The 20,627-nt window shown below is 38.1% G+C and overlaps 1 protein-coding gene across 1 annotated transcript; it reads left to right on the top strand.

Moving 5' to 3' along the window:
- The first annotated feature begins 1,870 nt into the window (after positions 1–1,870).
- On the top strand, positions 1,871–15,040 carry LOC111149347 (enamelin). The gene is made up of 8 exons (XM_022506343.1): positions 1,871–1,921; positions 3,731–3,799; positions 4,123–4,167; positions 4,852–4,893; positions 6,455–6,727; positions 8,111–8,191; positions 9,639–9,689; positions 12,197–15,040. The coding sequence occupies exons 1-8, from the start codon at positions 1,871–1,873 to the stop codon at positions 15,038–15,040; spliced, it is 3,456 nt and encodes a 1,151-aa protein (XP_022362051.1).
- Positions 15,041–20,627: the final 5,587 nt, after the last annotated feature.

The raw sequence follows: 20,627 nt of genomic DNA, 5'->3' as shown, positions 1-20,627 counted from the left end.
GCTCCTGTGAATGAAAAGTAAAACTTCCCCGTTTATTTAGAAGTGAAATCTTTATTATAAAAAGTCAGGTTTCAAAAAACATCCATCACATAAACCCTTCAGTGAATTCCTCAACTCATAGTTTCAGGAAGTTATATCATCACCAATACCTGAGAGTTCATTTATCATTTTGCCCATCTGTTCCAAATGCTGAATCCCAAGGGACTGAAATATATTTGACTTCAAAAAGATGTCTTTGTCCGGGCACCTGGGTGGCTCAGTGGGTTAAGCCTCTGCCTTCCGCTTGGGTCATGATCTCAGGGTCCTGGGATCAAGCCCCGCATCGGGCTCTCTGCTCAACAGGGAGTCTGCTTCCTCCTCTCTCTCTGCCTGCTTCTCTGCCTACTTGTGATCTTTGTCTGTCAAGTAAATAAATAAAATCTTAAAAAAGAAAAAGACGTCTTCGTATGTCTTGGTAGCCTTATGTAATACAAACCAAAGGAAGTCCCTGAGTTGTCCATGGAGATAACAGTACAGCTCATTTTAATTATGTACCAAATAAATATTAATTAAATATACTAAATTATAGTATATGTTGGCCTGCATTTCAATGATAGTCCATGATTTATCACAATAGGATATAGTTAATATTCACTTTTGTTCCCTAAATATCTTTGCAAAAACAAAATTTCTATATTTGAAAAACTCCAAATTCATCAAGGAAAGCATCTTCCAAAACTTACAGCTGTAAGCTCATTTTCCTGGACTGTTATTATACATAATAAGAGACTTGATTTGACAGCTCCTGTAATAACAGATTATAAGTTTACATTGGATGTGTTTTTTTAACCTTAAACTCTTGTGATGGCAAAACCATTTTTCTCAAAGCTGATTGGTTGTACAGGTCTACAACAGAGCTTAAATGTGACCTTGCTATCTCAAACTTTCTTACAGGAGGAATTTTTTTATTTTAAGCCTTTTTGTTACACAAGATGACATCTTCGTGAAGAATTTTTGTTTTATTGTTAAGAAATAAACGTGTCTTGCTCCTTGAGATCTCCTTGGCTTCAGCAACTTTTATTATTTCCACTGTAGACCAGTAAGAATATATTTCAAAGACAGGCTAACAAAGTTCAAGTAAAAGTTATTTGTTATATATTGGAGCTACTAACTGAAATTGGGTGAGTATTAGAGATTATCAGCATAATTAATATAGTGCCAAAAAATGAACTTAATTCATAGATATTGGTTGACTTCCTTATTGCATTCTCTGATGTTGGTTATATAGTCATTGTTTGCATACTGACCTTCCGATAAAACTTTAAACTGGGTTTATTTGGCGGATTGTTTTCTTCTAATTTTTCTTCCAACCTGCTTAGATCTCATTTAATACTATGTTTTTGTACATCTCCCTATAGAGCAATCAAGTTTAATCAATACTGCATTAGAAGTATCTCAAAAATACCATTCCTGGGTCATTTTCTCTCTGATTTAGCTTTTACCCTTCTCTTAACACAACAGAAGACTTAGCTTGAAGTCCCTCTAATAAGGCTATGATTGGATAAAATTGGATAAAATAATTTTTATTTTTGGATTTAATAATATTTTGGATTTTATAATTATTTTGGATTTTATAATTATTTTGGATTTAATAATCCAAATTAAATCCAATATTTTGGATTTAATAATGGATTTTGGATTTAATTTTTGGATTTAATCCATAAAATTGGATTTATTTTGGATTGGGTAAACTAAAAAAATTGGATAAAATAATTAACATGACATGGGCTGCCTTAGAGCTGAATTTTTGTTATTCATTTTGTTTGTTTCATTTCTATATTTGAGTTTCTTCTCATGCCAAATCTGTATTTTTCAAAATTTTGGTGAAAACATGCTGCCTCAGTACAGGCATGGAGCCTCTCTTCCTAAGCTAGATAACTTGGTGAGTATTTTTATTCACTTTTTATAATACCTACAGGTCACATATCAACTAAATACAGCCAGAAGTACAATTGAGAGGGTAAGACACTACTAAGTATGTCAGAAGAAACAAAGATAGGATGAAGAAGTAAGAACTTACATAGTCTTTGTACTCCACAGCCACCATAATGTGTGTTTTCAGTTAAAAAAGAAAGAGTTAATCATAGACTTTCATCCAATAATGAACCTTTGAGATGGAACGAAACTATCAGTCATCCAATATAATTTATTAATTTCACAAAAGAGAAAATGAGTGGCATTTTGTATTGGCAAAGTAAAAAGCTACATCTTCTTACTTAAGTGTGTGACATTATCAAAAATCTCAGTGACAGCTGCTATATGATTAAATGGATGATTAGACAAGATTAGGTAAGAAATTAAACAACTAACAGTTCCCCAAAATCTTAGGCCACAATCTTAGAAAGTAGATTTAGAAAGGAAAGCATTCACCAATATTCTCTTTGTCAGCTTTCTTGTGTTCTTGTGAGCCTACACTGAAGACACTAGCTTCAGTTGTTATTTTTAATTTTCTATAATATCATGACTCTGAAAATCTTTAATTAACCAGAAAGACATTTACGTGTTACTACTTTCTTTGTTTAATTAAACTCTCCCAATTCCTCTGATATATAAAAGGTAATTGATTACCCCTAAAATTTAGGAAAATACTGAAGTGTCCTTTAATTATATTGCTCCTATGGGAAGCAAACAGAAGGGTGAGCATTGTCTCAAATACCGCTAGATACATTTCAAGCCCAGAAAAAGGAAAGAGGAGCAAAAAAGACTGAGCTACCACTGGTGTCTACATGCTAGTTACTATGCTAGGAATTGTGTTGTAACTGATGTACTATGAAAATAATTCATTCTGATTAAAACCGTCATTTTCCTCTCTTGTATATGCAAATGGAACAGAGTTTTCTTAAGGAATTATACAAGTAAATGCTTCAGAAAAAAAAAAAAAAAAAAACCTTGTTCAAAGATGTAACTACAAGTCTTAATTACACAGGCTTGCATAATTAACTAGAGTGGGATAAATGAAATCCATGAAAACATTCTCAAACTTCACATGTAAGTCTACAGTCTTCAGTCTTTTATTCTATAGTTTAAAGTTTCTAACAAAGATATAAGTATACCTTTGCCTATATTTTTCTATTTCTCTGACCAGCCCTTGAGCAGAAGTGATATTTTAAAGATAAAATAATAATAATAAAAGCAATAATAATAATAATAATAATAAAAACAATAGAGGAAAGAATAAAAGGATAGGATTCTGGAATATTCTAACTTATTTAATTAGCCTCTATATAATGGAACGTTGTCTATGGCACCTTAGAAAGTATCTCAAAGTACTGATTTTGGATTGCACACTCACTGAAACTGAGATTATACTAAATGGTGATTATAATCAGACATTACTATGCTGTTCTAAACCAGCCTAGCAACAGCACCTCAAAATCATCAATATTCATATTTTCAGGTAAATTCCTAGTTTCTAATGTCACATTCCAGTGATATAAACCATCTCCCATCTTCTCAAGTATCAATCTTCTCTCTCTCTACCTCATTTTTATCTTTCCTGTTTAATCTGACACTTTTCACAGTTTAGGACAATACCAGGTAATAACTAGCAGTTTCTTGCTGTAAAGCAAAAATGGCGGCCAAGGCCCCCATCACGGTCTATTTCTGTGCTCTCCTCGACAGACAGTTGGGCAAAATGTCACCAGCAGAATCATTTCACAGTCCAAAAATAAAATCCAGTTTTATATTCCAGGTACCAAGTGGAAAAATGAAGATTCTCCTGGTCTTTCTAGGTCTGCTTGGTAATTCTGTTGCTATGCCAGTGAGTATCAAAAAAAATTTTAGGGAGCGCTTGGGTGGCTCAGTGGGTGGAGCCTCTGCCTTTGGCTAGGATAATGATCTCAGGGTCCTGGGATTGATCAGGCTCTCTGCTCAGCGGGGAAGTCTGCCTCTCCCTCTCTCTCTCTGCCTGCCTCTTGGTCTACTTGTGATCTCTCTGTGTGTGTCAAATAAACAAGTAAAATCTTTAAAAAAAAAAAAATTTAGGACTTTCTTTGTGTTCTATTGTTGCATAGCTTAGAAATAATTATTGGGTTCGTTTAAACTGATGTTCTGAATTTGACACCAATATTCTCTCACTTCCAGATGCAAATGCCCCGAATGCCTGGATTTAGCAGTAAAAGTGAGGAGGTATGTATATTAAGTCTCTGGGGAGAAGTTTTCCTAAGCCCTCCCCGGAGAGTCCATTAAAAAAAGGGAAAACTTTATGATATATAAAATTTCTTATGAAAGAAACAGAGGGAGGGAAATTTGAAAGACAAACTCTCAAATCAAGGCAAAGTAGTAATTTCCCCAGCTTCATACCACCTACATACTTCTCAAGGTAAATGTGAATTTGGGTCCATGTATAGTTAATGTTAGCTTCTTTGTTAAGTTTTTAAACTAGCAAAGGTAGACATTTGTACCAAGGGTTTTTAGAAGGTAAACACATAAGCAAATATGTGTCTTCTACATGACTCTTAGCCAAGACCATTAGTCAAATTCAATACACATCAGAAAGGAGAATCATCTTTTCATAAAATTAGCACATTCTCAAATCCCGAACATCAAAAGTTGAGTAAAACATTCAAAAACTTCAAAGTAGACAAGATTTTTGTTCTCTATTATCCTTTATCTTCTCAAAATAAAATTCAGACTTAAAAATTAAAGTGACCTAGAATTTAATTGCATACTTATTTTAAATTCATGCATAACTAGTAAAAGACATTATGATTGTTATATGCTAAAATCAGAAAATCATCTTATTTCTGGTGATTCGTAGATTGATTAGATAAAAAGTTTTCACTTTGTACTTTTGCATTCCTTTGGTCACAGATGATGCGATATGGTCAATTCAACTTTATGAATGCCCCACATGTAAGTTCTGCCTTGTATTATTTCTGACAATTTCTTGTTTATATACAGATAATTACATTATAAGGTTTGTCATAGCTAATAAAGATACTAATAGCTATCCACATGTTTTAATTATAATGTAATCATTATAAGAGTTTCAAAGAGGAAAAATCATTTCACCTGTCTCCTCACCCCAAATTTTCTTCTTATTCTTTACTGTTGTTCTCTTATGTAAATAAAAATTTTTTATTAATTACCAACATTCTACTAGAGAAACTAATTCTGGGAAAAGATCACACAACATACATTCACAAATAATGAGGACAAAAAATAGCATAGTAAATACTCCAGTAGTATGTGTGTGGGGGGGTAAATTTTATTTGGATTATCTTGAAAGATAACACTAAAATTATGAAATAAGTTTTTATCTTCTTTAAATAAATTTAAGTTAAAACTACCACTAGTGCTAATTCTTAGAAACAATTAATAATGAATCATGTATCCTTTGGATCTTTTTGGCATAGTTTTTCTGAAAAAATTATATGACAGTGCAGCAATATTATATGTCACTTTTGACTTGTGATGATCCTAAGAACCATTGGAAGGAAAGATCAAGGACTTCCTCAATTTTCTCTTAATCCTTTATTCAAACCATTCTCTTTGAAAGCTTCTCAGCTACTATCATCATCCTGGTCAATTTTCTCTCTAACTATTGATTGACCCAACTCTTTCAAATTGTCATTCTCGGTTTTAGTGACTTTGCCTGTGATCTGAAATTTTCACCAAGTTAATGGTCATGAAATTCTGCATCATAATGCAAGATTCACAGTTTCACCTTCCATATGGTGTTTGTGCTGTCTTTGTGTCCATCACCCAATAGACAGCAAGAGACTGATTAATAAAGACTGGGGATAGAGACTGGTGTTAAACCAAAGCAGGAATGTTTGAATGGGAACTGACATTGTAGGAAGTCAATTCAAAAATTAGCTTCTTCAGATTATAACTACTTTTGCTTCCCTGTCAACCTTCAAATTGTGGAGATTCTGATAATGCAGATGGAATTAATGAAAATTCACCAGCAATCAAAAATCATAGGCACCATATAAGGATGTTTACATAGGGAATTTTTATTCTATCACTCTCTTTTTTGCTGTTTTTTTTTCTCTCTCTCTTTGTCACTTTCCCTTCCTTTATCTTCTTTTTGCTTTTTCTCCTTTTCCAGCCTGTAACAAGTCACAGGAGTTTTGAACTGGATGCCAACTCCTCTGTAACCTGACTCATACACTTATGTGAGTCAGTGTTTCAGAGTTAGAAAATTATCAGCCAAACTCTTAAAACGAAAAATTTTCACCTTATCCTATCTTTTGCTTTGTTTGGTTGGTTGGTTTTCTAAAAGACAGAGTTTCATTTCTGCAAGGCAACATTTAAAGAAATGCTAAAGATCTTGAGGCTTCTATGGTTGAGTTAAGTTTCATAGAATTTTTAAGAGCCTTGTCTGAGTTTTAGAGACTGACATTAGTGGATGAGGAGAGCTGGAATCTCGGCCCTCCTACAATTTGACCGTTATTTGCTACCCTTGCAGATGGCACAACTGGGCCCCTTGTATGGGAATGGTATGCCTCAGCTCTTCCCACAGTACCAGATGCCCATGTGGCCTCAACCGCCACCCAACACGGGCCACCCACAGAAACCCTCATCCCCTTCAGCACCCAAACGCCAAAAGAGCAAAACTGATCAAGCCCCAGAGACTCAGAAACCCAGCCAGCCTCAACCAAAAAAGCCACCACCAAAGCGGCCTTTAAAGCAGCCACCACCTACCCCAGCACAGCCAGAAGAGGAAACCCAGCCACCTCAGGTGAGGCTTGCCCAGCAAAATTCCAAACCAGAGTCAATAAATGGCGTCAGAGGGATTTGGAGAACCATACCATCCCCACATACACACTTGTCCGATGTTTCTCAATACAGGTACTGCCATGTATGAAATCAAATCGTTCATTTTTACATTCTTCTCAGGTGACGTTGAACCACCTATTGAAAATTGCCTTGCAAGTTACCTCCAGTCTTTGTGTGATTAAAAATTACCAAAACAGGGGAGGCCAGCTGGCTCAATCCGTAGAGCATGTGACTCTTGGTCTCACAGTCACAAGTTTGAGCCCCACATTTGGTGCACAGATTATTAAAAAAACACACACACACACACTCACTTTTTTTTTTAATTAAAAAAAATTACCAAAATACTGTTGCCTTAGAGGCTCCTTTTAAAACACAGAGACAGCATGGTATTATAACGTGAGCACTAACAGACGAGTCAGGGAACAGAGATTCAAGTTGTACCCCAGCCCTTATTAGTTGCTTGATCTTGAGTAGCCACCTTACCTTTCTGGCTCCAGGCTCCCCATGAGTAAAGAAACAATCTCTAAGTCCCTTCCAGATCTATGCTATGATAACCCAAAATACTTGAAAGGTGAAAATGCCTCCAGTACTTCTGTGTGGTGTGAACAGTCCTGATGTAAAACGAGAAGATGTGCAAATGATTTCTCAAGGTATTATCCAGTGTGGAGCTTCTAAAATGCTGTCCCTGGGCACCTGGGTGGCTCAGTGGTTTAAGCCTCTGCCTTCGGCTCAGGTCATGATCTCAGGGTCCTGGGATCGAGCCCCACATGGGGCTCTCTGCTTGGCGGAGAGCCTGCTTCCCCCTCTCTCTCTGCCTGCTTCTCTGCCTACTTGTGATCTCTGTCTGTCAAATAAATTTAAAAAATAAATAAATAAATAAAAATAAAATGCTGTCCCTTCATCAGTTAACACACACTATTTATTTATTATCAGACGCCATTACAGATATAGAGAATACAACATTGAATAAAAAGACCCTCCTGAATCATTTACCAACTGAGAGATTCTGGGCAAATGACTCAACTTCTCTGAACCCCAGAATCTTCTGTGAAAAGGAAATTATGTCTTTGGCATGTGTCTTCTCTGTTTATTTGAGGATTCAATCAGCTTGCCTCAGTAAAATGCACAGCACAGCACAATACCTACAACGGAAGTGTTCAATGATGCTAATACTAATTGTTGTTGTTATTATCACCTCAGCCCTAAAAAAAGGAAATCACAGTTTAATGCAAAGGGAGATGCAGACTCCCAAGTATCAAACATTGTACCTTGTATTTAATAGGTTTGTTTTGTTTTCCATTTATTTTTCTCACGTCCCCATCACTGAATCTTTCTTTCTCTTTAGGCATTCCCACCATTCGGCAATGGGCTATTCCCACCATTCAGCAATGGGCTCTATCAACAACCACCCTGGCAAGTCCCACATGTGAGTTTTTTTCTTTATACTACAAGTGAAAAAGAATATTAACATGTTATATCTCAAACTAGTATGAGTTTACACTCCCTAAGTGAAATGCTATATGGAGAGCATGAGAGAAGAAATCATCACATCAGCAATCATGTAGGGAAAAAATGGGTTTAATGAATTTTTTACTTGGACAAATTGGTGACATGAACAGTTGAAATCACCAACCACTAATAACTTAGTTAATGAAATGATTTTAAAGGACTGTGCTATTTTGCTACTATTCCCCACTTCCCTAAAAGATTAGAAAATACAAAGATTATCTTCATTGAATGTCATGGGGAAATTGAGACAAAATGGAGTTTGAAAATCATGAGCTATGATTAGACCAAGGTCTTTCCATGATATCTTATTATTTCTAGCCACAGAGGCTTCATTATAAAGAATCTTGCAAAATAATATTTATGAGAGTCCTTTAAAGTTTAAAATCATTAAAATAAAACATAATATTGAAATTACATCACAAGAATTAAAAATCTGAATCACAAAATAAACTGAACTAAAGAAAAGTTTAAAGTCCAATTACTATTAAATTAACAGAAGCAGCAAATATTTGATGACTTTTTTTTCAGCTATGGCATTGGTTTTTCTTGTCTATAACTCTATAAACAAGAAGCCTTCTTATTGATAAGGAACAATTCACTCAAGAAGTAAGAGTTACTTACTTTTTTTTTCTTTAAAAGAGTGACTTCCTTTCACTGGCCATTCTGAACTCAGGAAACTAAGGCAGTACCAGGTGAAGATTCAAAAACCAGATAAGCAAAAAAAAAAAAAAATTGCAGATAAGCATGATTCTCGTGTTCAACTATGATCTCACCCACATAGGACATCCTGAAGGTCTGTGGGAGTTGGACCGATTTTCTGAAGCCTCCCCTGAGCAAACGCTCAGGCTCCAAGTTTGATTAGGAAAATAAACCTTACTCAAATAAAAAAGTTATAGTAATAATCCAGGAGCTTTTGTCGGTTTGTCATCCAAAATGTGACATAGACTCTCTAAAAATAGCGTCATTATTTAATCTCCATTATTACATGTTCTAATATGGATGTTTAGATCCTAACAGCACTCAAATCTCTCCCTCTCTCTCTCTTCCTCTGTGTGTGTGTGTGTGTGTGTGTGTGTTGGGGGGTGAGGGGGTGACTGCTAGCAGATGCAGCCACACATGGTATTCTGAGTAGGATAATCTAGAATCCAGCTGAAAACTTTGTATTTACCAGTATTCACCGATGGATTATAATTTTAATAATTATAATCAATAGATTGTGGGAGCTAAAGTCTCAGAAGCTAAAAACGAACAATGCTAACACCAAATCATTGACTTGAACTAATTTAAGACACCATGAGTCGTGCAAACAAGTGGCAGCACAGAACATGGTTTTCCCTTGCATTCATTATGCTTTCACATTTCAGAGAGTACCACCAGGTTATGGACGTCCACCAGTCAGCAATGAAGAAGGAGGAGTGAGTACAAGTAAAGCTACATTCCCCATTAGGAATTGCAATCCATTAGCCTCTGCTTTTTGATTCCTATCTAATAAAAAGAGTAAAATTCAACATAATAATTTATAGCTCAAGTGCCCATGATGTAAGAAAAATATCCAGTAACAAAAATAAATGTGATATATCATTTCTCTTCTGTATATCCTGAACTCTCTCCCTCCCTCTCTCCCTTTCTCCCTTACTCCCTCCCTTTCCCTCTTTCTCTCTCTCTCTCTCCCTCTCCCTCCCTCTCTCCTTCCCTCTTTCTCTTTTTTATTCTCTGTCACTCTCTCTAAGAAGACTAACCTTAAAACCTTTGTTCCAGAGTCTTTGGACTCTGGACAGTGATGGAGAAACTAAAAATAGAGAAGGAAGGAAATGCATCCTATAAAGTTATCACCAGAAGGGAATTAAGTAATCATCTAACTGCTTCATTGTACAAATAAATTGAAACCCAAAGAAGATAAATTATGAGTCAATTTCACCCACAGAGTTAGTGGATAAACTGGACCCCAAGCTCTTCTGACACCCTGTCCAATGGCTTCCTTACCGCACCACACTAGAAGAGCCAAATGCATGTCACAGAGTGATACACTGTGAAAATACTCTGTGTCATCAAAAAAGTCATTATAGTGATTCTGGCATGGAACTCCACCCCTGGAGTTTACTTCCTTTTTCCCCTAAATATATATGTCCTCAGTGAAATGGCTGTAAGGGACCAGGGATGGGAAATGGAGCAAGGAGGGAGTTAAAATAATGACACTGGAAATCACTATGTCAGAATGGCATAAGGTGCTTTTAAAAAGGTGTACCTGGCGGGCTCAGTCAGAAAAGCATGCGACTCTTGATCTCAAGTTCATGAGTTTGAGCCCCACGTTGGATGTAGAGATTACTTAAATAAACAAACTTTTTAAAATGTTTTAAAAAGTTTAAAAGTTTAAAAAGTAAAATAAAAATATCCTTTCGAGATTAGAATTACCAGATAAAAATGATTCAGATAATTGTATGCAACCCAGAAACAGGCACTTCAAATTTTCAAAAGATAGTATGAGAAAATAAAGCAGAATGGCCCAGTCAGTGTAGGCATGAAAAAGTCTGTTCTCCTCCTCCTGGGATGTCACTTGGCAGAATGTCCTTGAGGTTCATTCATGTTCTCACATATTGAAGTTTTCTTCTTTCTTAAAGCTTAACAGTACTCCGTGGTGTGTCTTTACACATTTGCCTTTTCCATTCATCAGTCGATAGACATATAGGTTCTATTGTGAACAGTGTTGCAGGTAGTAGTTGAGATTTGCAACCGCATAAAGTACAAGGGAGAGGAAATGAGGCTGGATGGATTAGTTATGGGCCAGATGATTTTAAAAAATTATGAGCGTGGTGGTAGCAGTGTTTTACAAGGTATAACGTTTGTTAGGTACTTACTAAGTCCCAGGCACTGAGATTGACAGATGTTATCTCTTTTGACCCTTATGACAACTTATGAGGTAGATATTCTTTTATTATCTTGAGTTTACAAATAACTGAGGTTATCACAAATTGAGGTTAGCCCAGAGTCATATTATTAATACTGATGGAACAGAGATTTTAACCCGTACCTGTGTAGAACTCCACTCTTTAGACCTGCTTTTGATGTTGTGCAATGGGGTTTAGACTCTATCCTTAAAGGTAAGGGCAACTTTAAACAATATTTAAAGAGGAAAGTGATGGATGTTCCACCAACCCCCACCCCCAAGCTCTACTGTTCTGATGGCAGTGGAGAGACAAGACTAGAAGAAAGTAAAATTACACACAGAGGGACCAGTAAGAAAACCATTCCAATAGTCAAGGGTACTGGGGATAAAGGAGGAGGGATAGAATGGAAGTTTAGATTTTATAGGATTTGGTTATTAACTGTCTGGGGGAAATTAGAGAAGAGTAGAAACCTGGAAAATTGGGTAGATAGCAGTGAATATTGTTTAGATAGAGAATATTGGAGAAGGAAGTTTGGGGAGTATTAGGTTCAACTTACATTCAGTTGGAGGTGCCCATGAAGTCTTTAGTGATGAAGTCTTGCTGCCTCAGCCTCAGGAGAAAGGGTCATGGACCAGACTTGTGGCTTTGGGAGTCACTGGTATGTATCTGTACTGAACAAATTGGCCTGCCATAGATTGCTCAAGAGGTGTGTAAAATGGGAACAGAAGAATGGGAAGGGTAGAAAATGGGACCCTTTAAAAAACAAAAACAAAAAACAAAACAAAAACCCCCTCAGATTTAGGATCTAGGCCTAGGAAGAGAAAACTGAGACATTAACAGAAAGAGTACCCAAAGAGAGAACCAGAAGGGACTAGGGTCAAGGAAACCAAGGTGGAATTAACTTTTAAGAAAGAAAGCATAGCTAACGGTTTTAAAAGAAGCATGTTGATAATTTCCCTATTGCATTAAAAATATTCTGAGCAACAACATGGTGGGAAACAAAGAGTAATTACCAATTTCCATCTTTTTCCCTACAGAATCCTTACTTTGGATATTTTGGATATCAAGGATTTGGGGGTCGTCCTCCTTATTACTCGGAAGAGATGTTTGAACAAGATTTCGAAAAACCCAAAGAAGAAGATCCTCCTAAAACAGAGAGTCCAGGCACTGAGCCCTCGGCTAATTCAACCGGTCCTGAGACTAATTCTACTCAACCAAGTGCACGCAGTTCTGGAGGGAGTCAGGGTGGAAATGACACCAGCCCAACAGGAAACAGTGGCCCTGGTACAAACACTGCTCAGAATGGGGTTATCTCACCCCCTACCACTAATGTTTCAGGCCCGGGAGTACCCAGAACTCAAATCACATGGGGACCAAGTCAGCCAAATATTCGTGAAAATTATCCAAATCCTAACATCCGAAATTTTCCTTCAGGGAGACAATGGCGTCCCACTGGTACTATCATGGGGCACAGACAAAATGGGCCTTTTTACCGAAATCAACAGGTTCAAAGGAGTCCTCGGTGGAACTCCTTTGCTTTGGAACGCAAACAAGCAGTTCGTCCAGGAAATCCAATTTATCGCAGGGCTTACGCATCTACTGCAAGAGGGAATTCTCCCAATCATGCAGCAAATCTGGGAAATATCCAAAGAAAGCCTCAGGGACCAAATAAACACCCTGTGGGGACCAATATTCCTCCTCTGGGTCCCAAACATGGTACTGTTGTCCACAATGAAAAAGTCCAAAATCCAGAGAAACCAGTAGGTCCAAAAGAAAGAATAGTCATTCCTACAAGGGATCCATCTGGTCCCTGGAGAAACTCTCAAGATTATGGAGTTAATGAACCAAACTATAAACTGCCTCACCCTGAGAGTAACATGCTAGTCCCAAATTTTAATTCTATTGACCAACATGAAAACTCTTATTACCCAAGAGGAGATTCCAGTAGAGCCCCAAATTCTGATGGACAAACCCAAAACCAGAATTTGCCCAAAGGGATTATTTTGGGGCCAAGAAGAAACCCATATGAATCAGAAACTAATCGGCCAGAATTAAAGCACAGTACATATCAACCTGCATACCCTGAGGAAATTCCTTCCCCTGCAAGAGAACATTTTCCTGCTGGAAGAAATACTTGGAATCACCAAGAAATCTCTCCATCTTTTAAGGAAGACCCTGGGAGGCAGGAGGAACACTTACCTCATCCTTCCCCTGGCTCTAGGGGAGGTGTTTACTACCCTGACTATAACTCTTATGATCCCAGGGAAAACTCACCATACCTTAGAAGCAATACGTGGGATGAGAGAGATGATTTTCCCAATAATATAGGGCAATCCAGAAATTCGCTGTACCCCATAAATACTCCAGAACTGAAAGAAACCGTCGCCTATAATGAAGAGGACCCAGCTGATCCAGTTGGAGATGAACATTTCCCGGGACAAAGTAGATGGGGTACGGAGGAAACAAGCTTTAAAGAAGGTCCAACAGATAGGCACTATGAAGGTGAGCAATATACCTCAAATCAACCAAAGGAATACCTTCCCTATTCCTTAGATAATCCGTCGAAACCCAGGGAGGATTTCCCTTACGGTGAATTTTACCCCTGGAACCCAGATGAGAATTTTCCATCCTATAATACAGCTCCCACTGTACCACCACCTGTGGAGAGCAGGGGCTATTATGTTAATAATGCTGTTGGACAAGAAGAAAGCCCTCTGTTTCCTTCTTGGAACTCTTGGGAGCACAAGATTCAAACCCAAGGACAGAAAGAAAGAAGGCCATATTTTAACAGAAATTTCTGGGATCAGCCAACAACTTTACACAAAATGCCCCCTAGTCCACCACACCAGAAAGAGAACCAGCCTTATCCCAGTAATTCCCCAGCTGGGCTTCAGAAAAATCCAACATGGCATGAAGGTGAGAATTTGAATTATGGCATGCAAATTACCAGGTTAAATCCACCAGAGCGAGAACATGTGGCTTTCCCAAACTTAATTCCTCCAAGTTACCCAGCAGGTCAAAAAGAAGCACATGTATTTCACCTAAGCCAGAGAGGTCCCTGCTGTGCTGGTGGCTCCACAGGACACAAGGACAAACCACTTGCTCTCCAGGACTACACTCCATCCTTTGGTCTTGCACCAGGGGAGAATCAAGACACCAACCCGCTGTACACAGAAGATAGCCATACTAAACACGCAAGACATACCATCTCCCCTACAAGCAGCCTGCCTGACCAAAGAAACAGCTCAGAGAAAAGACTGCCTGGGGAAAGTCAAAACCCAAATTCTTTTAGAGATGATGTGTCTACTCTGAGAAGAAACACACCGTGCTCTATGAAGAATCAACTGAGTCAGAGGGGAATTATGCCCTTTCCTGAGGCCAGTTCCCTTCAGTCAAAGAATACACCTTGTCTCACAAGTGATCTTGGAGGAGATGGGAACAAAGTTTTGGAACCAATATTTGAAGGCAACCAGTTCAATGAAAGGACTGTTGACCTTACTCCAGAACAGCTTGTTATTGGCACACCTGATGAAGGCCCTCAGCCAGAAGGAATCCGAAGTGAAGTGCAAGGAAATGAGGGGGAAAGGCAGCAACAAAGACCATCAAGCATCCTACACTTACCATGCTTTGGCTCCAAAATAGCCAAGTATCACTCCAGCACTGGAACTCCCTCTAGCATTGGAAGGCAAGACCCATTTGATGAAGAGCCGATTATGCCTACCGAAAGTCCGAACTCATTGTCTAGGTTAGCTACTGGGGCAGAGTTTCAGAGTATAAATGTAGACCCACTTAATGCAGATGAACACACTCCATTTGATCCTCTTCAATTAGGGACCAATCCACAGGACCATGTGCAAGACTGCTTACTACTTCAGGCCTAGGGATTATCTCAACCAAACATTCTTTGAGGAAGGAAAATACCTGATATTCTACAGTGGTTCCCCAACATTCTCCCCTTCCTGCACCATCCCCTCCACCCCCACCAGACTCAGTTAAGTATCTGACCTTGTTGGTGATCCTTAAGTTTTTCCCCATTCCAGTAATAGGAGTAGTGGCCCAGGTGATGAGGTTGGGCCTCTATATTCAGTACTGTCACAAACACAGACCTTAAAAATAACCAGAAAGGCTATGACCTCCAGCACTTTGAAACTTGGAAGCCATTTGTCTGGGTTAGTTTCCCTTTGTTTGCTGATTCTTCCTTTCTCTTTCAAAGGTTCGTACTTGCAAAATTCTCTGGTTTTGCAAGACAGAAAGGCAGATGAACTTTCCATTTTGTGCGTGGAGATCGATATATCCGTATAATCCAGAGGACTGTATATTTTTTTCTTGTGTTAGTCTTTGTCAGTTTTTTTCCCTAATATTCTTTTGACATCTCTTATCTTCCACTGTTTCTCTCTTTACTCTATCATTTCTTTGCTTCCGTGTTTTCTTTCTGTCAGCTATTCTGTATTTCGCTTCCTATTTTTTCTTGCTCATCTTCCCCACTTTCTGACACTTTTTTACATCCTGAGGTATCTTCAGCCATCACTAGTCTTTACCTCTACGCTCTTTATTATGTCTTCCTCTCTTCCCACCTTTCTGTTCAGTCTCCTAATGGATCACTTGTCAATCAAACCTTTTTTTCTCTGACTTTCTTCCCTTCAATTTACCTTTTTCCCTGTTATACCATTTTCACATCATAAGACCACATATCTCTCTTCCTTTTTGTATCTACTCTCCAAATCCTGTGCCAGTTTTTTGGACCCAGTCTAACCATCATTGTAGAATATATTTCAGAAATAGTAAATACTGGTACCTACTTTTGTTTTTAATTTTCTTATGGCCTTCACCAGGTAGATAGAGCTTGGCCTGTGGAACACATTCAGGAAGTGTGAAGGAAGACAGGCTAGTTAACTAGCAGCCTGGGGACAAGGCTTAGGAATGTGGGGAGGGAAACTGCCACCCTGGGACTGAAAACACAGAAACAATGTGTGGGACTAGCCACACCCCATCACCAATTCACACTCTGCAGGATCTGGAAAGTACATTTGAGGAAACACTATCCTAATCAAATAAGAGAAACACTCAATGGCCAGTTTTCCTTGATAGCATAATATGAGTGATTCTACCAGTGTATGCTACTAGCAACATAAAGTCTTATTTTTCATGTCCTGGTAGAATTACTTGCAGATATACTTCCTTTGTATCCTGATTAAATAGTGTAAATTATTTTGTAAAGTAGACATTTCTGTATTGCCTTGCTAGAATAGGTCCAGGAGTTTTGTCTTGTCTTTTTAATAACGGCATGTTGGCCGACTCTCTGTATAGTCCTTCCTAGAGGGGAAGAACTCTTGGAATTATCTAGAAAGTTACTTCTAACTCTAAGGAGTTTCTTAGAAGAAAATTTCCTGGGACAGATTTCATAAGAAGAGCTCAGAAATGTAAGAATATACAATGTTGAAAACTTCAAGGGGAAAGGAGTCTTGTCCTTTGAGTCTTCTGACCTTCTTGGTATAGTGTCTTGCATATAGTCGATACCCAATAAATATTTATTGATTGACCAATTTTAAAATGGCTTTCACAGCTCCCATGAAAATCCTTTGGTGTGCTTTTCCTGTGGATATACTGTACGGGATTCTGAGTTAGCCGTGGCGTATTCTGTAGCTTTAGATACTCAGCAACATGTGCAGAACATAGAATCTCAGGGTTAAGAAGGGATCTTAGAGGCAAATTATTTAGGCCACTCACTAGTTGCTAAAATCCCCCCACCCACACTTTTACATCTTAATCATACACTCAAAAGTCATTAACTTTTCTATACAAAACTGTCTCTTAAGAATTATCCTCATCAAAATAAAACTACATTTTTGTTTCACTTTCTTTCCAAATGATTTTTCATCTAAATATGAATACTTTCATTGTAAGATGTGCATTCACTTCAATATTTCATAAAATATTTGAATCTTACATTTGTTTCAGTAGATATATTGAGACATCTTCATCTACGAGGCACCATAGCATAAATTATCATCTAAGACCTCCATAATGTGAAGTGTAAAAGGATGTGGGACAAAAATACCTATTGAATTTGAGGATATAGAGTGAAAAAACAAGGGGGTGGTTAATGTTCCTGTAGAAAATCCCTCTACCTCATTGTTCAGGTATCCTTATACAAACCTGGACACCAGGCCTGAGTTCCCTACAGTAAAGTGATTATTCTATGTGCTGTTGGTAAGTTATTAATAAGCTCTAAGTTCAAGGTGCACACTTGAAGATGGAAGGCTCTGAGCATGATCCCGTCCTCTAGCACCCACACTTCACTGCCACAGCCCCACCCCTATGGAGGGTTCCTATGCCTAGAGGCTGTTACCTGCTGGTTCTAAAGTGCCTGGCTATAGCCTGGTATTGTCTACAGTCAATAAGTAAATAGAGAATGAGACAGTAATACCTGAAGATAGCAAACAGGGAAGATAATCCAGCGAAACTAGCACACACCTGCTTTACAAGCTTTCCTGTCACCCAGCCTATAATACATTTCTCTAGAGAGTATTCGCCATAGATCCAGTTGGTTGGGGGAGATCTTACACTTTTTCACATGAAGTAGGAAGCAAAGTAAGATGATGAAATGTGGGGACGTCTACCTTCAAAAACTTGGCCTGGTAGCTACAGTCATGGAGGAACGAGGAATCTCGTTTTCAGATGTGAACATGTTTTACTCTTTACTCCTATCAGAGTCTCAACTTTACACATTTTTGAAGAAAAGTCCCAAGAACAGGACATGACCTTTGAGTTACTCTTATTGGTTGCTTTGGCCCATCTCTGCCTCTGCCTACCGCCCCCCCTTCAGTCATGACCCTAAAGACTCTAAAGAAGAACCGTCTCGCTCTCAGAAAACCAAACTTTGTTTCTAAAAACCAAAAGGGGAACTAGAAAAGTTGGACTTAAAGTCAGCAGCTCTGTCCCTCCTTCACAAAACCTCAAGGATTTCATTGTGACTCAGGCCAACTTCCCAATGAACATTGAGAAGAAAACCACTCTTGATGAAAAGTAGGCCACCACCATTTCACAACAGAATAGAGCTTTTGGTTTTGGCCACCTGTTCCTCCTTGCCTCCGCACCTCACCCCTAACCCAATAATATCAACACCGGACATTTTCTCTCACTTTAAATTAATAGTCAATGATATTTAGAAACAAGATTCAGCTGGTAACAAACAAAATTCCATGCTGGCTGAAGAAAATGCCTCAAAGAGATAAGGGCGCACCCAAGCTGTAATTTGACACAGACAAAATCATGACATTGATAACACTGCTCTTGATCCCCCGTCGCCTGCTGGACATTGTCCTCTGCTCTCATAGCGCTCCATTCCACCTGCCTGAGGACCCGGAACCCTCCATTTCTGTGCTTCATCATAACTTGGACAGTAATTTCCTCTGAGCTTACCCAAAAAACCGTGCCTCATTCCTTTTTTTGCACTGCACAATGTAGGGATTGGCGGTGGTTAACTTGGCAAAAAAATTCCTTCCCAAATGTTGGCTAATATACAGTCCTCTCAAATCAATCAGCACACCCTTAAAGAGTGAATCTAATCATGGCATATTTACAGAAGGATAATAGGGTAATGGTAGAAAATTTTATTTGGGTAGGACCTTGTCAGTCCCTTGGCTATAAAACCACGCTGGCAGCTGTCTCTCCAACAGAGGACTGAGGCTCTTTCTGATGGTGTTGCCAACTATACCAGTATTACGCAGGCTTTAATGTGCACCTGAGTCTGTTAAAATGTAGGTTTTGATTTCATCATCTGGAGTGGGACCTTTGATTCTGGGTGAAGGAGCCCCCGGGGTGATGACGAATTAGCCAGTTGGCAAACCAAAGTTGGAGTCGCGAAGTGTTAGGCTATTCCTTATAAGTAGGGGACAACTGCACACTCAGCAGGGTAGAAACAGAAAGGTCTTGACCACTGAAAAAAGTTATATAACCAACTTGAAAGTATATGCATAAATAAAGCATGTAATTGGAATAGAGGACACAAAGAGCAAGAGGAGCAGGTCAATCCTACATTTATGTTATACTTCCTGTCTCTGCATGACCCCTGTATTTCTAGAAAGTTCTACTTACATTCTATTTCTTTAATATCTCCTCCAAGACTGCCCCAGCCCCAACATCACCAGCTTCCCTGAGGGATCATAGCACATCATCTTTTATATTTAATATTGCCTTTTTCCTGTGTTAGTTCTGCCTATAGAAGGAGAAAGAAACTCTTAAAAAGTGAGGCCCAGTTCTCATCCGTCTTGTGTATGCCTCATAACACCTGGCACTGTGCTGAGCACAGAATGGATGCTGAATAAACATTGCTTTTTCTTTAAATACATTTTATAAATGAAGAGAAATTCAGAATTTCCCCAATTTTAATATAACTGATGTAAAATAAAATTAATAATTATTAATATTTTTCTAACTACAAAATACACACTGTTGAATATTAGTTCCATTATTAGTGAATATTGAATAGTAGTTCCATTAGTTCTAAGTAATGGGAACTAAAAGGAAACAAATAATAAGAACACATAATCTACCATCTAATGTTAATATTTTGTCCTATTTTCTTTCATATGTATGTATGGGGGACGAGGGTCTTAAGGTAATTCTTTCATGAAATATCCTACATTCCCTCTTCAAATTATACAAGCAATTTCCATACAATTAAAAATACTTGGTGCTTCATTTTCCATTGCCTGTGAAATATTCAGAAATATACCTATACTATCATTCTCATTGATGCTAGATGTAAACTTTCTTATAAATTTTCATTATCATAAATAATATTGTGATAAATATCTTTGTGCCTCTTTGTCCATATTTTTTATTATTTCCTCAGAAGTAGAATTACTACTGAGGGAAATGACCTGAAAATGTATTTTATACAGGATAACATACTGAATGAGAGCATGGAGATAAAGTCTGAGAGTCTTGGATCCAATCACAGGTTCTCCATATGAAAATCTTAAGAAGATTATTTTATCTCTTCATATCTCAGTTTTGTCATTTGTAAAATGAAGACAGTCTTCATTTCATAGGGCAGTTTCGAGCACTAAATGAAAGGTGTATTAAAAAGCCTATGTATTATATTTCATAAATCAACCACCGGGGGGCAACAGAGGTTTCGAATATTCACGCTGTGGTTCCTAAGCAATTCCCAAACAGCCACTGCACCTGGGAATTTTTGAGACCTGTTTTTTCCCCTAATGCATCACAGTACTACTTAATCAGAATCTCTTGGAGTGGGGTCCAGCAATCTATTACAATGAGTCCTCCAGGTGAGGCTTGTGCATTCTAGAGTTTGAGAATCCCTGATCTAATACATGTTTACATTTTTTCCCTGATTTGTTCCCCAGGCAGAAAGAAGAGCCAAAACACAATTAACACACAGAAACCACAGCGTTTACAGAAGGTTAGTTTACAGAAGGTTAGCTGTCCTAAGTGATATAT

The sequence above is a fragment of the Enhydra lutris genome, unplaced genomic scaffold, assembly GCF_002288905.1.
Source record: "Enhydra lutris kenyoni isolate GAN:26980312 unplaced genomic scaffold, ASM228890v2 scaffoldscaffold21, whole genome shotgun sequence".
NCBI lineage: Eukaryota > Metazoa > Chordata > Mammalia > Carnivora > Mustelidae > Enhydra > Enhydra lutris.
This window is presented reverse-complemented; position numbering and strand designations above follow the sequence as displayed.

Coding starts and splice junctions, on each gene's coding strand:
- LOC111149347 (XM_022506343.1), top strand. CDS start 1,871: ATGCTGCCTCAGTACAGGCATGGAGCCTCTCTTCCTAAGCTAGATAAC. Junction 1,922..3,730: donor TTCCTAAGCTAGATAACTTG/GTGAGTATTTTT, acceptor TTTATATTCCAG/GTACCAAGTGGAAAAATGAA. Junction 6,728..8,110: donor AGGAAACCCAGCCACCTCAG/GTGAGGCTTGCC, acceptor CTTTCTCTTTAG/GCATTCCCACCATTCGGCAA.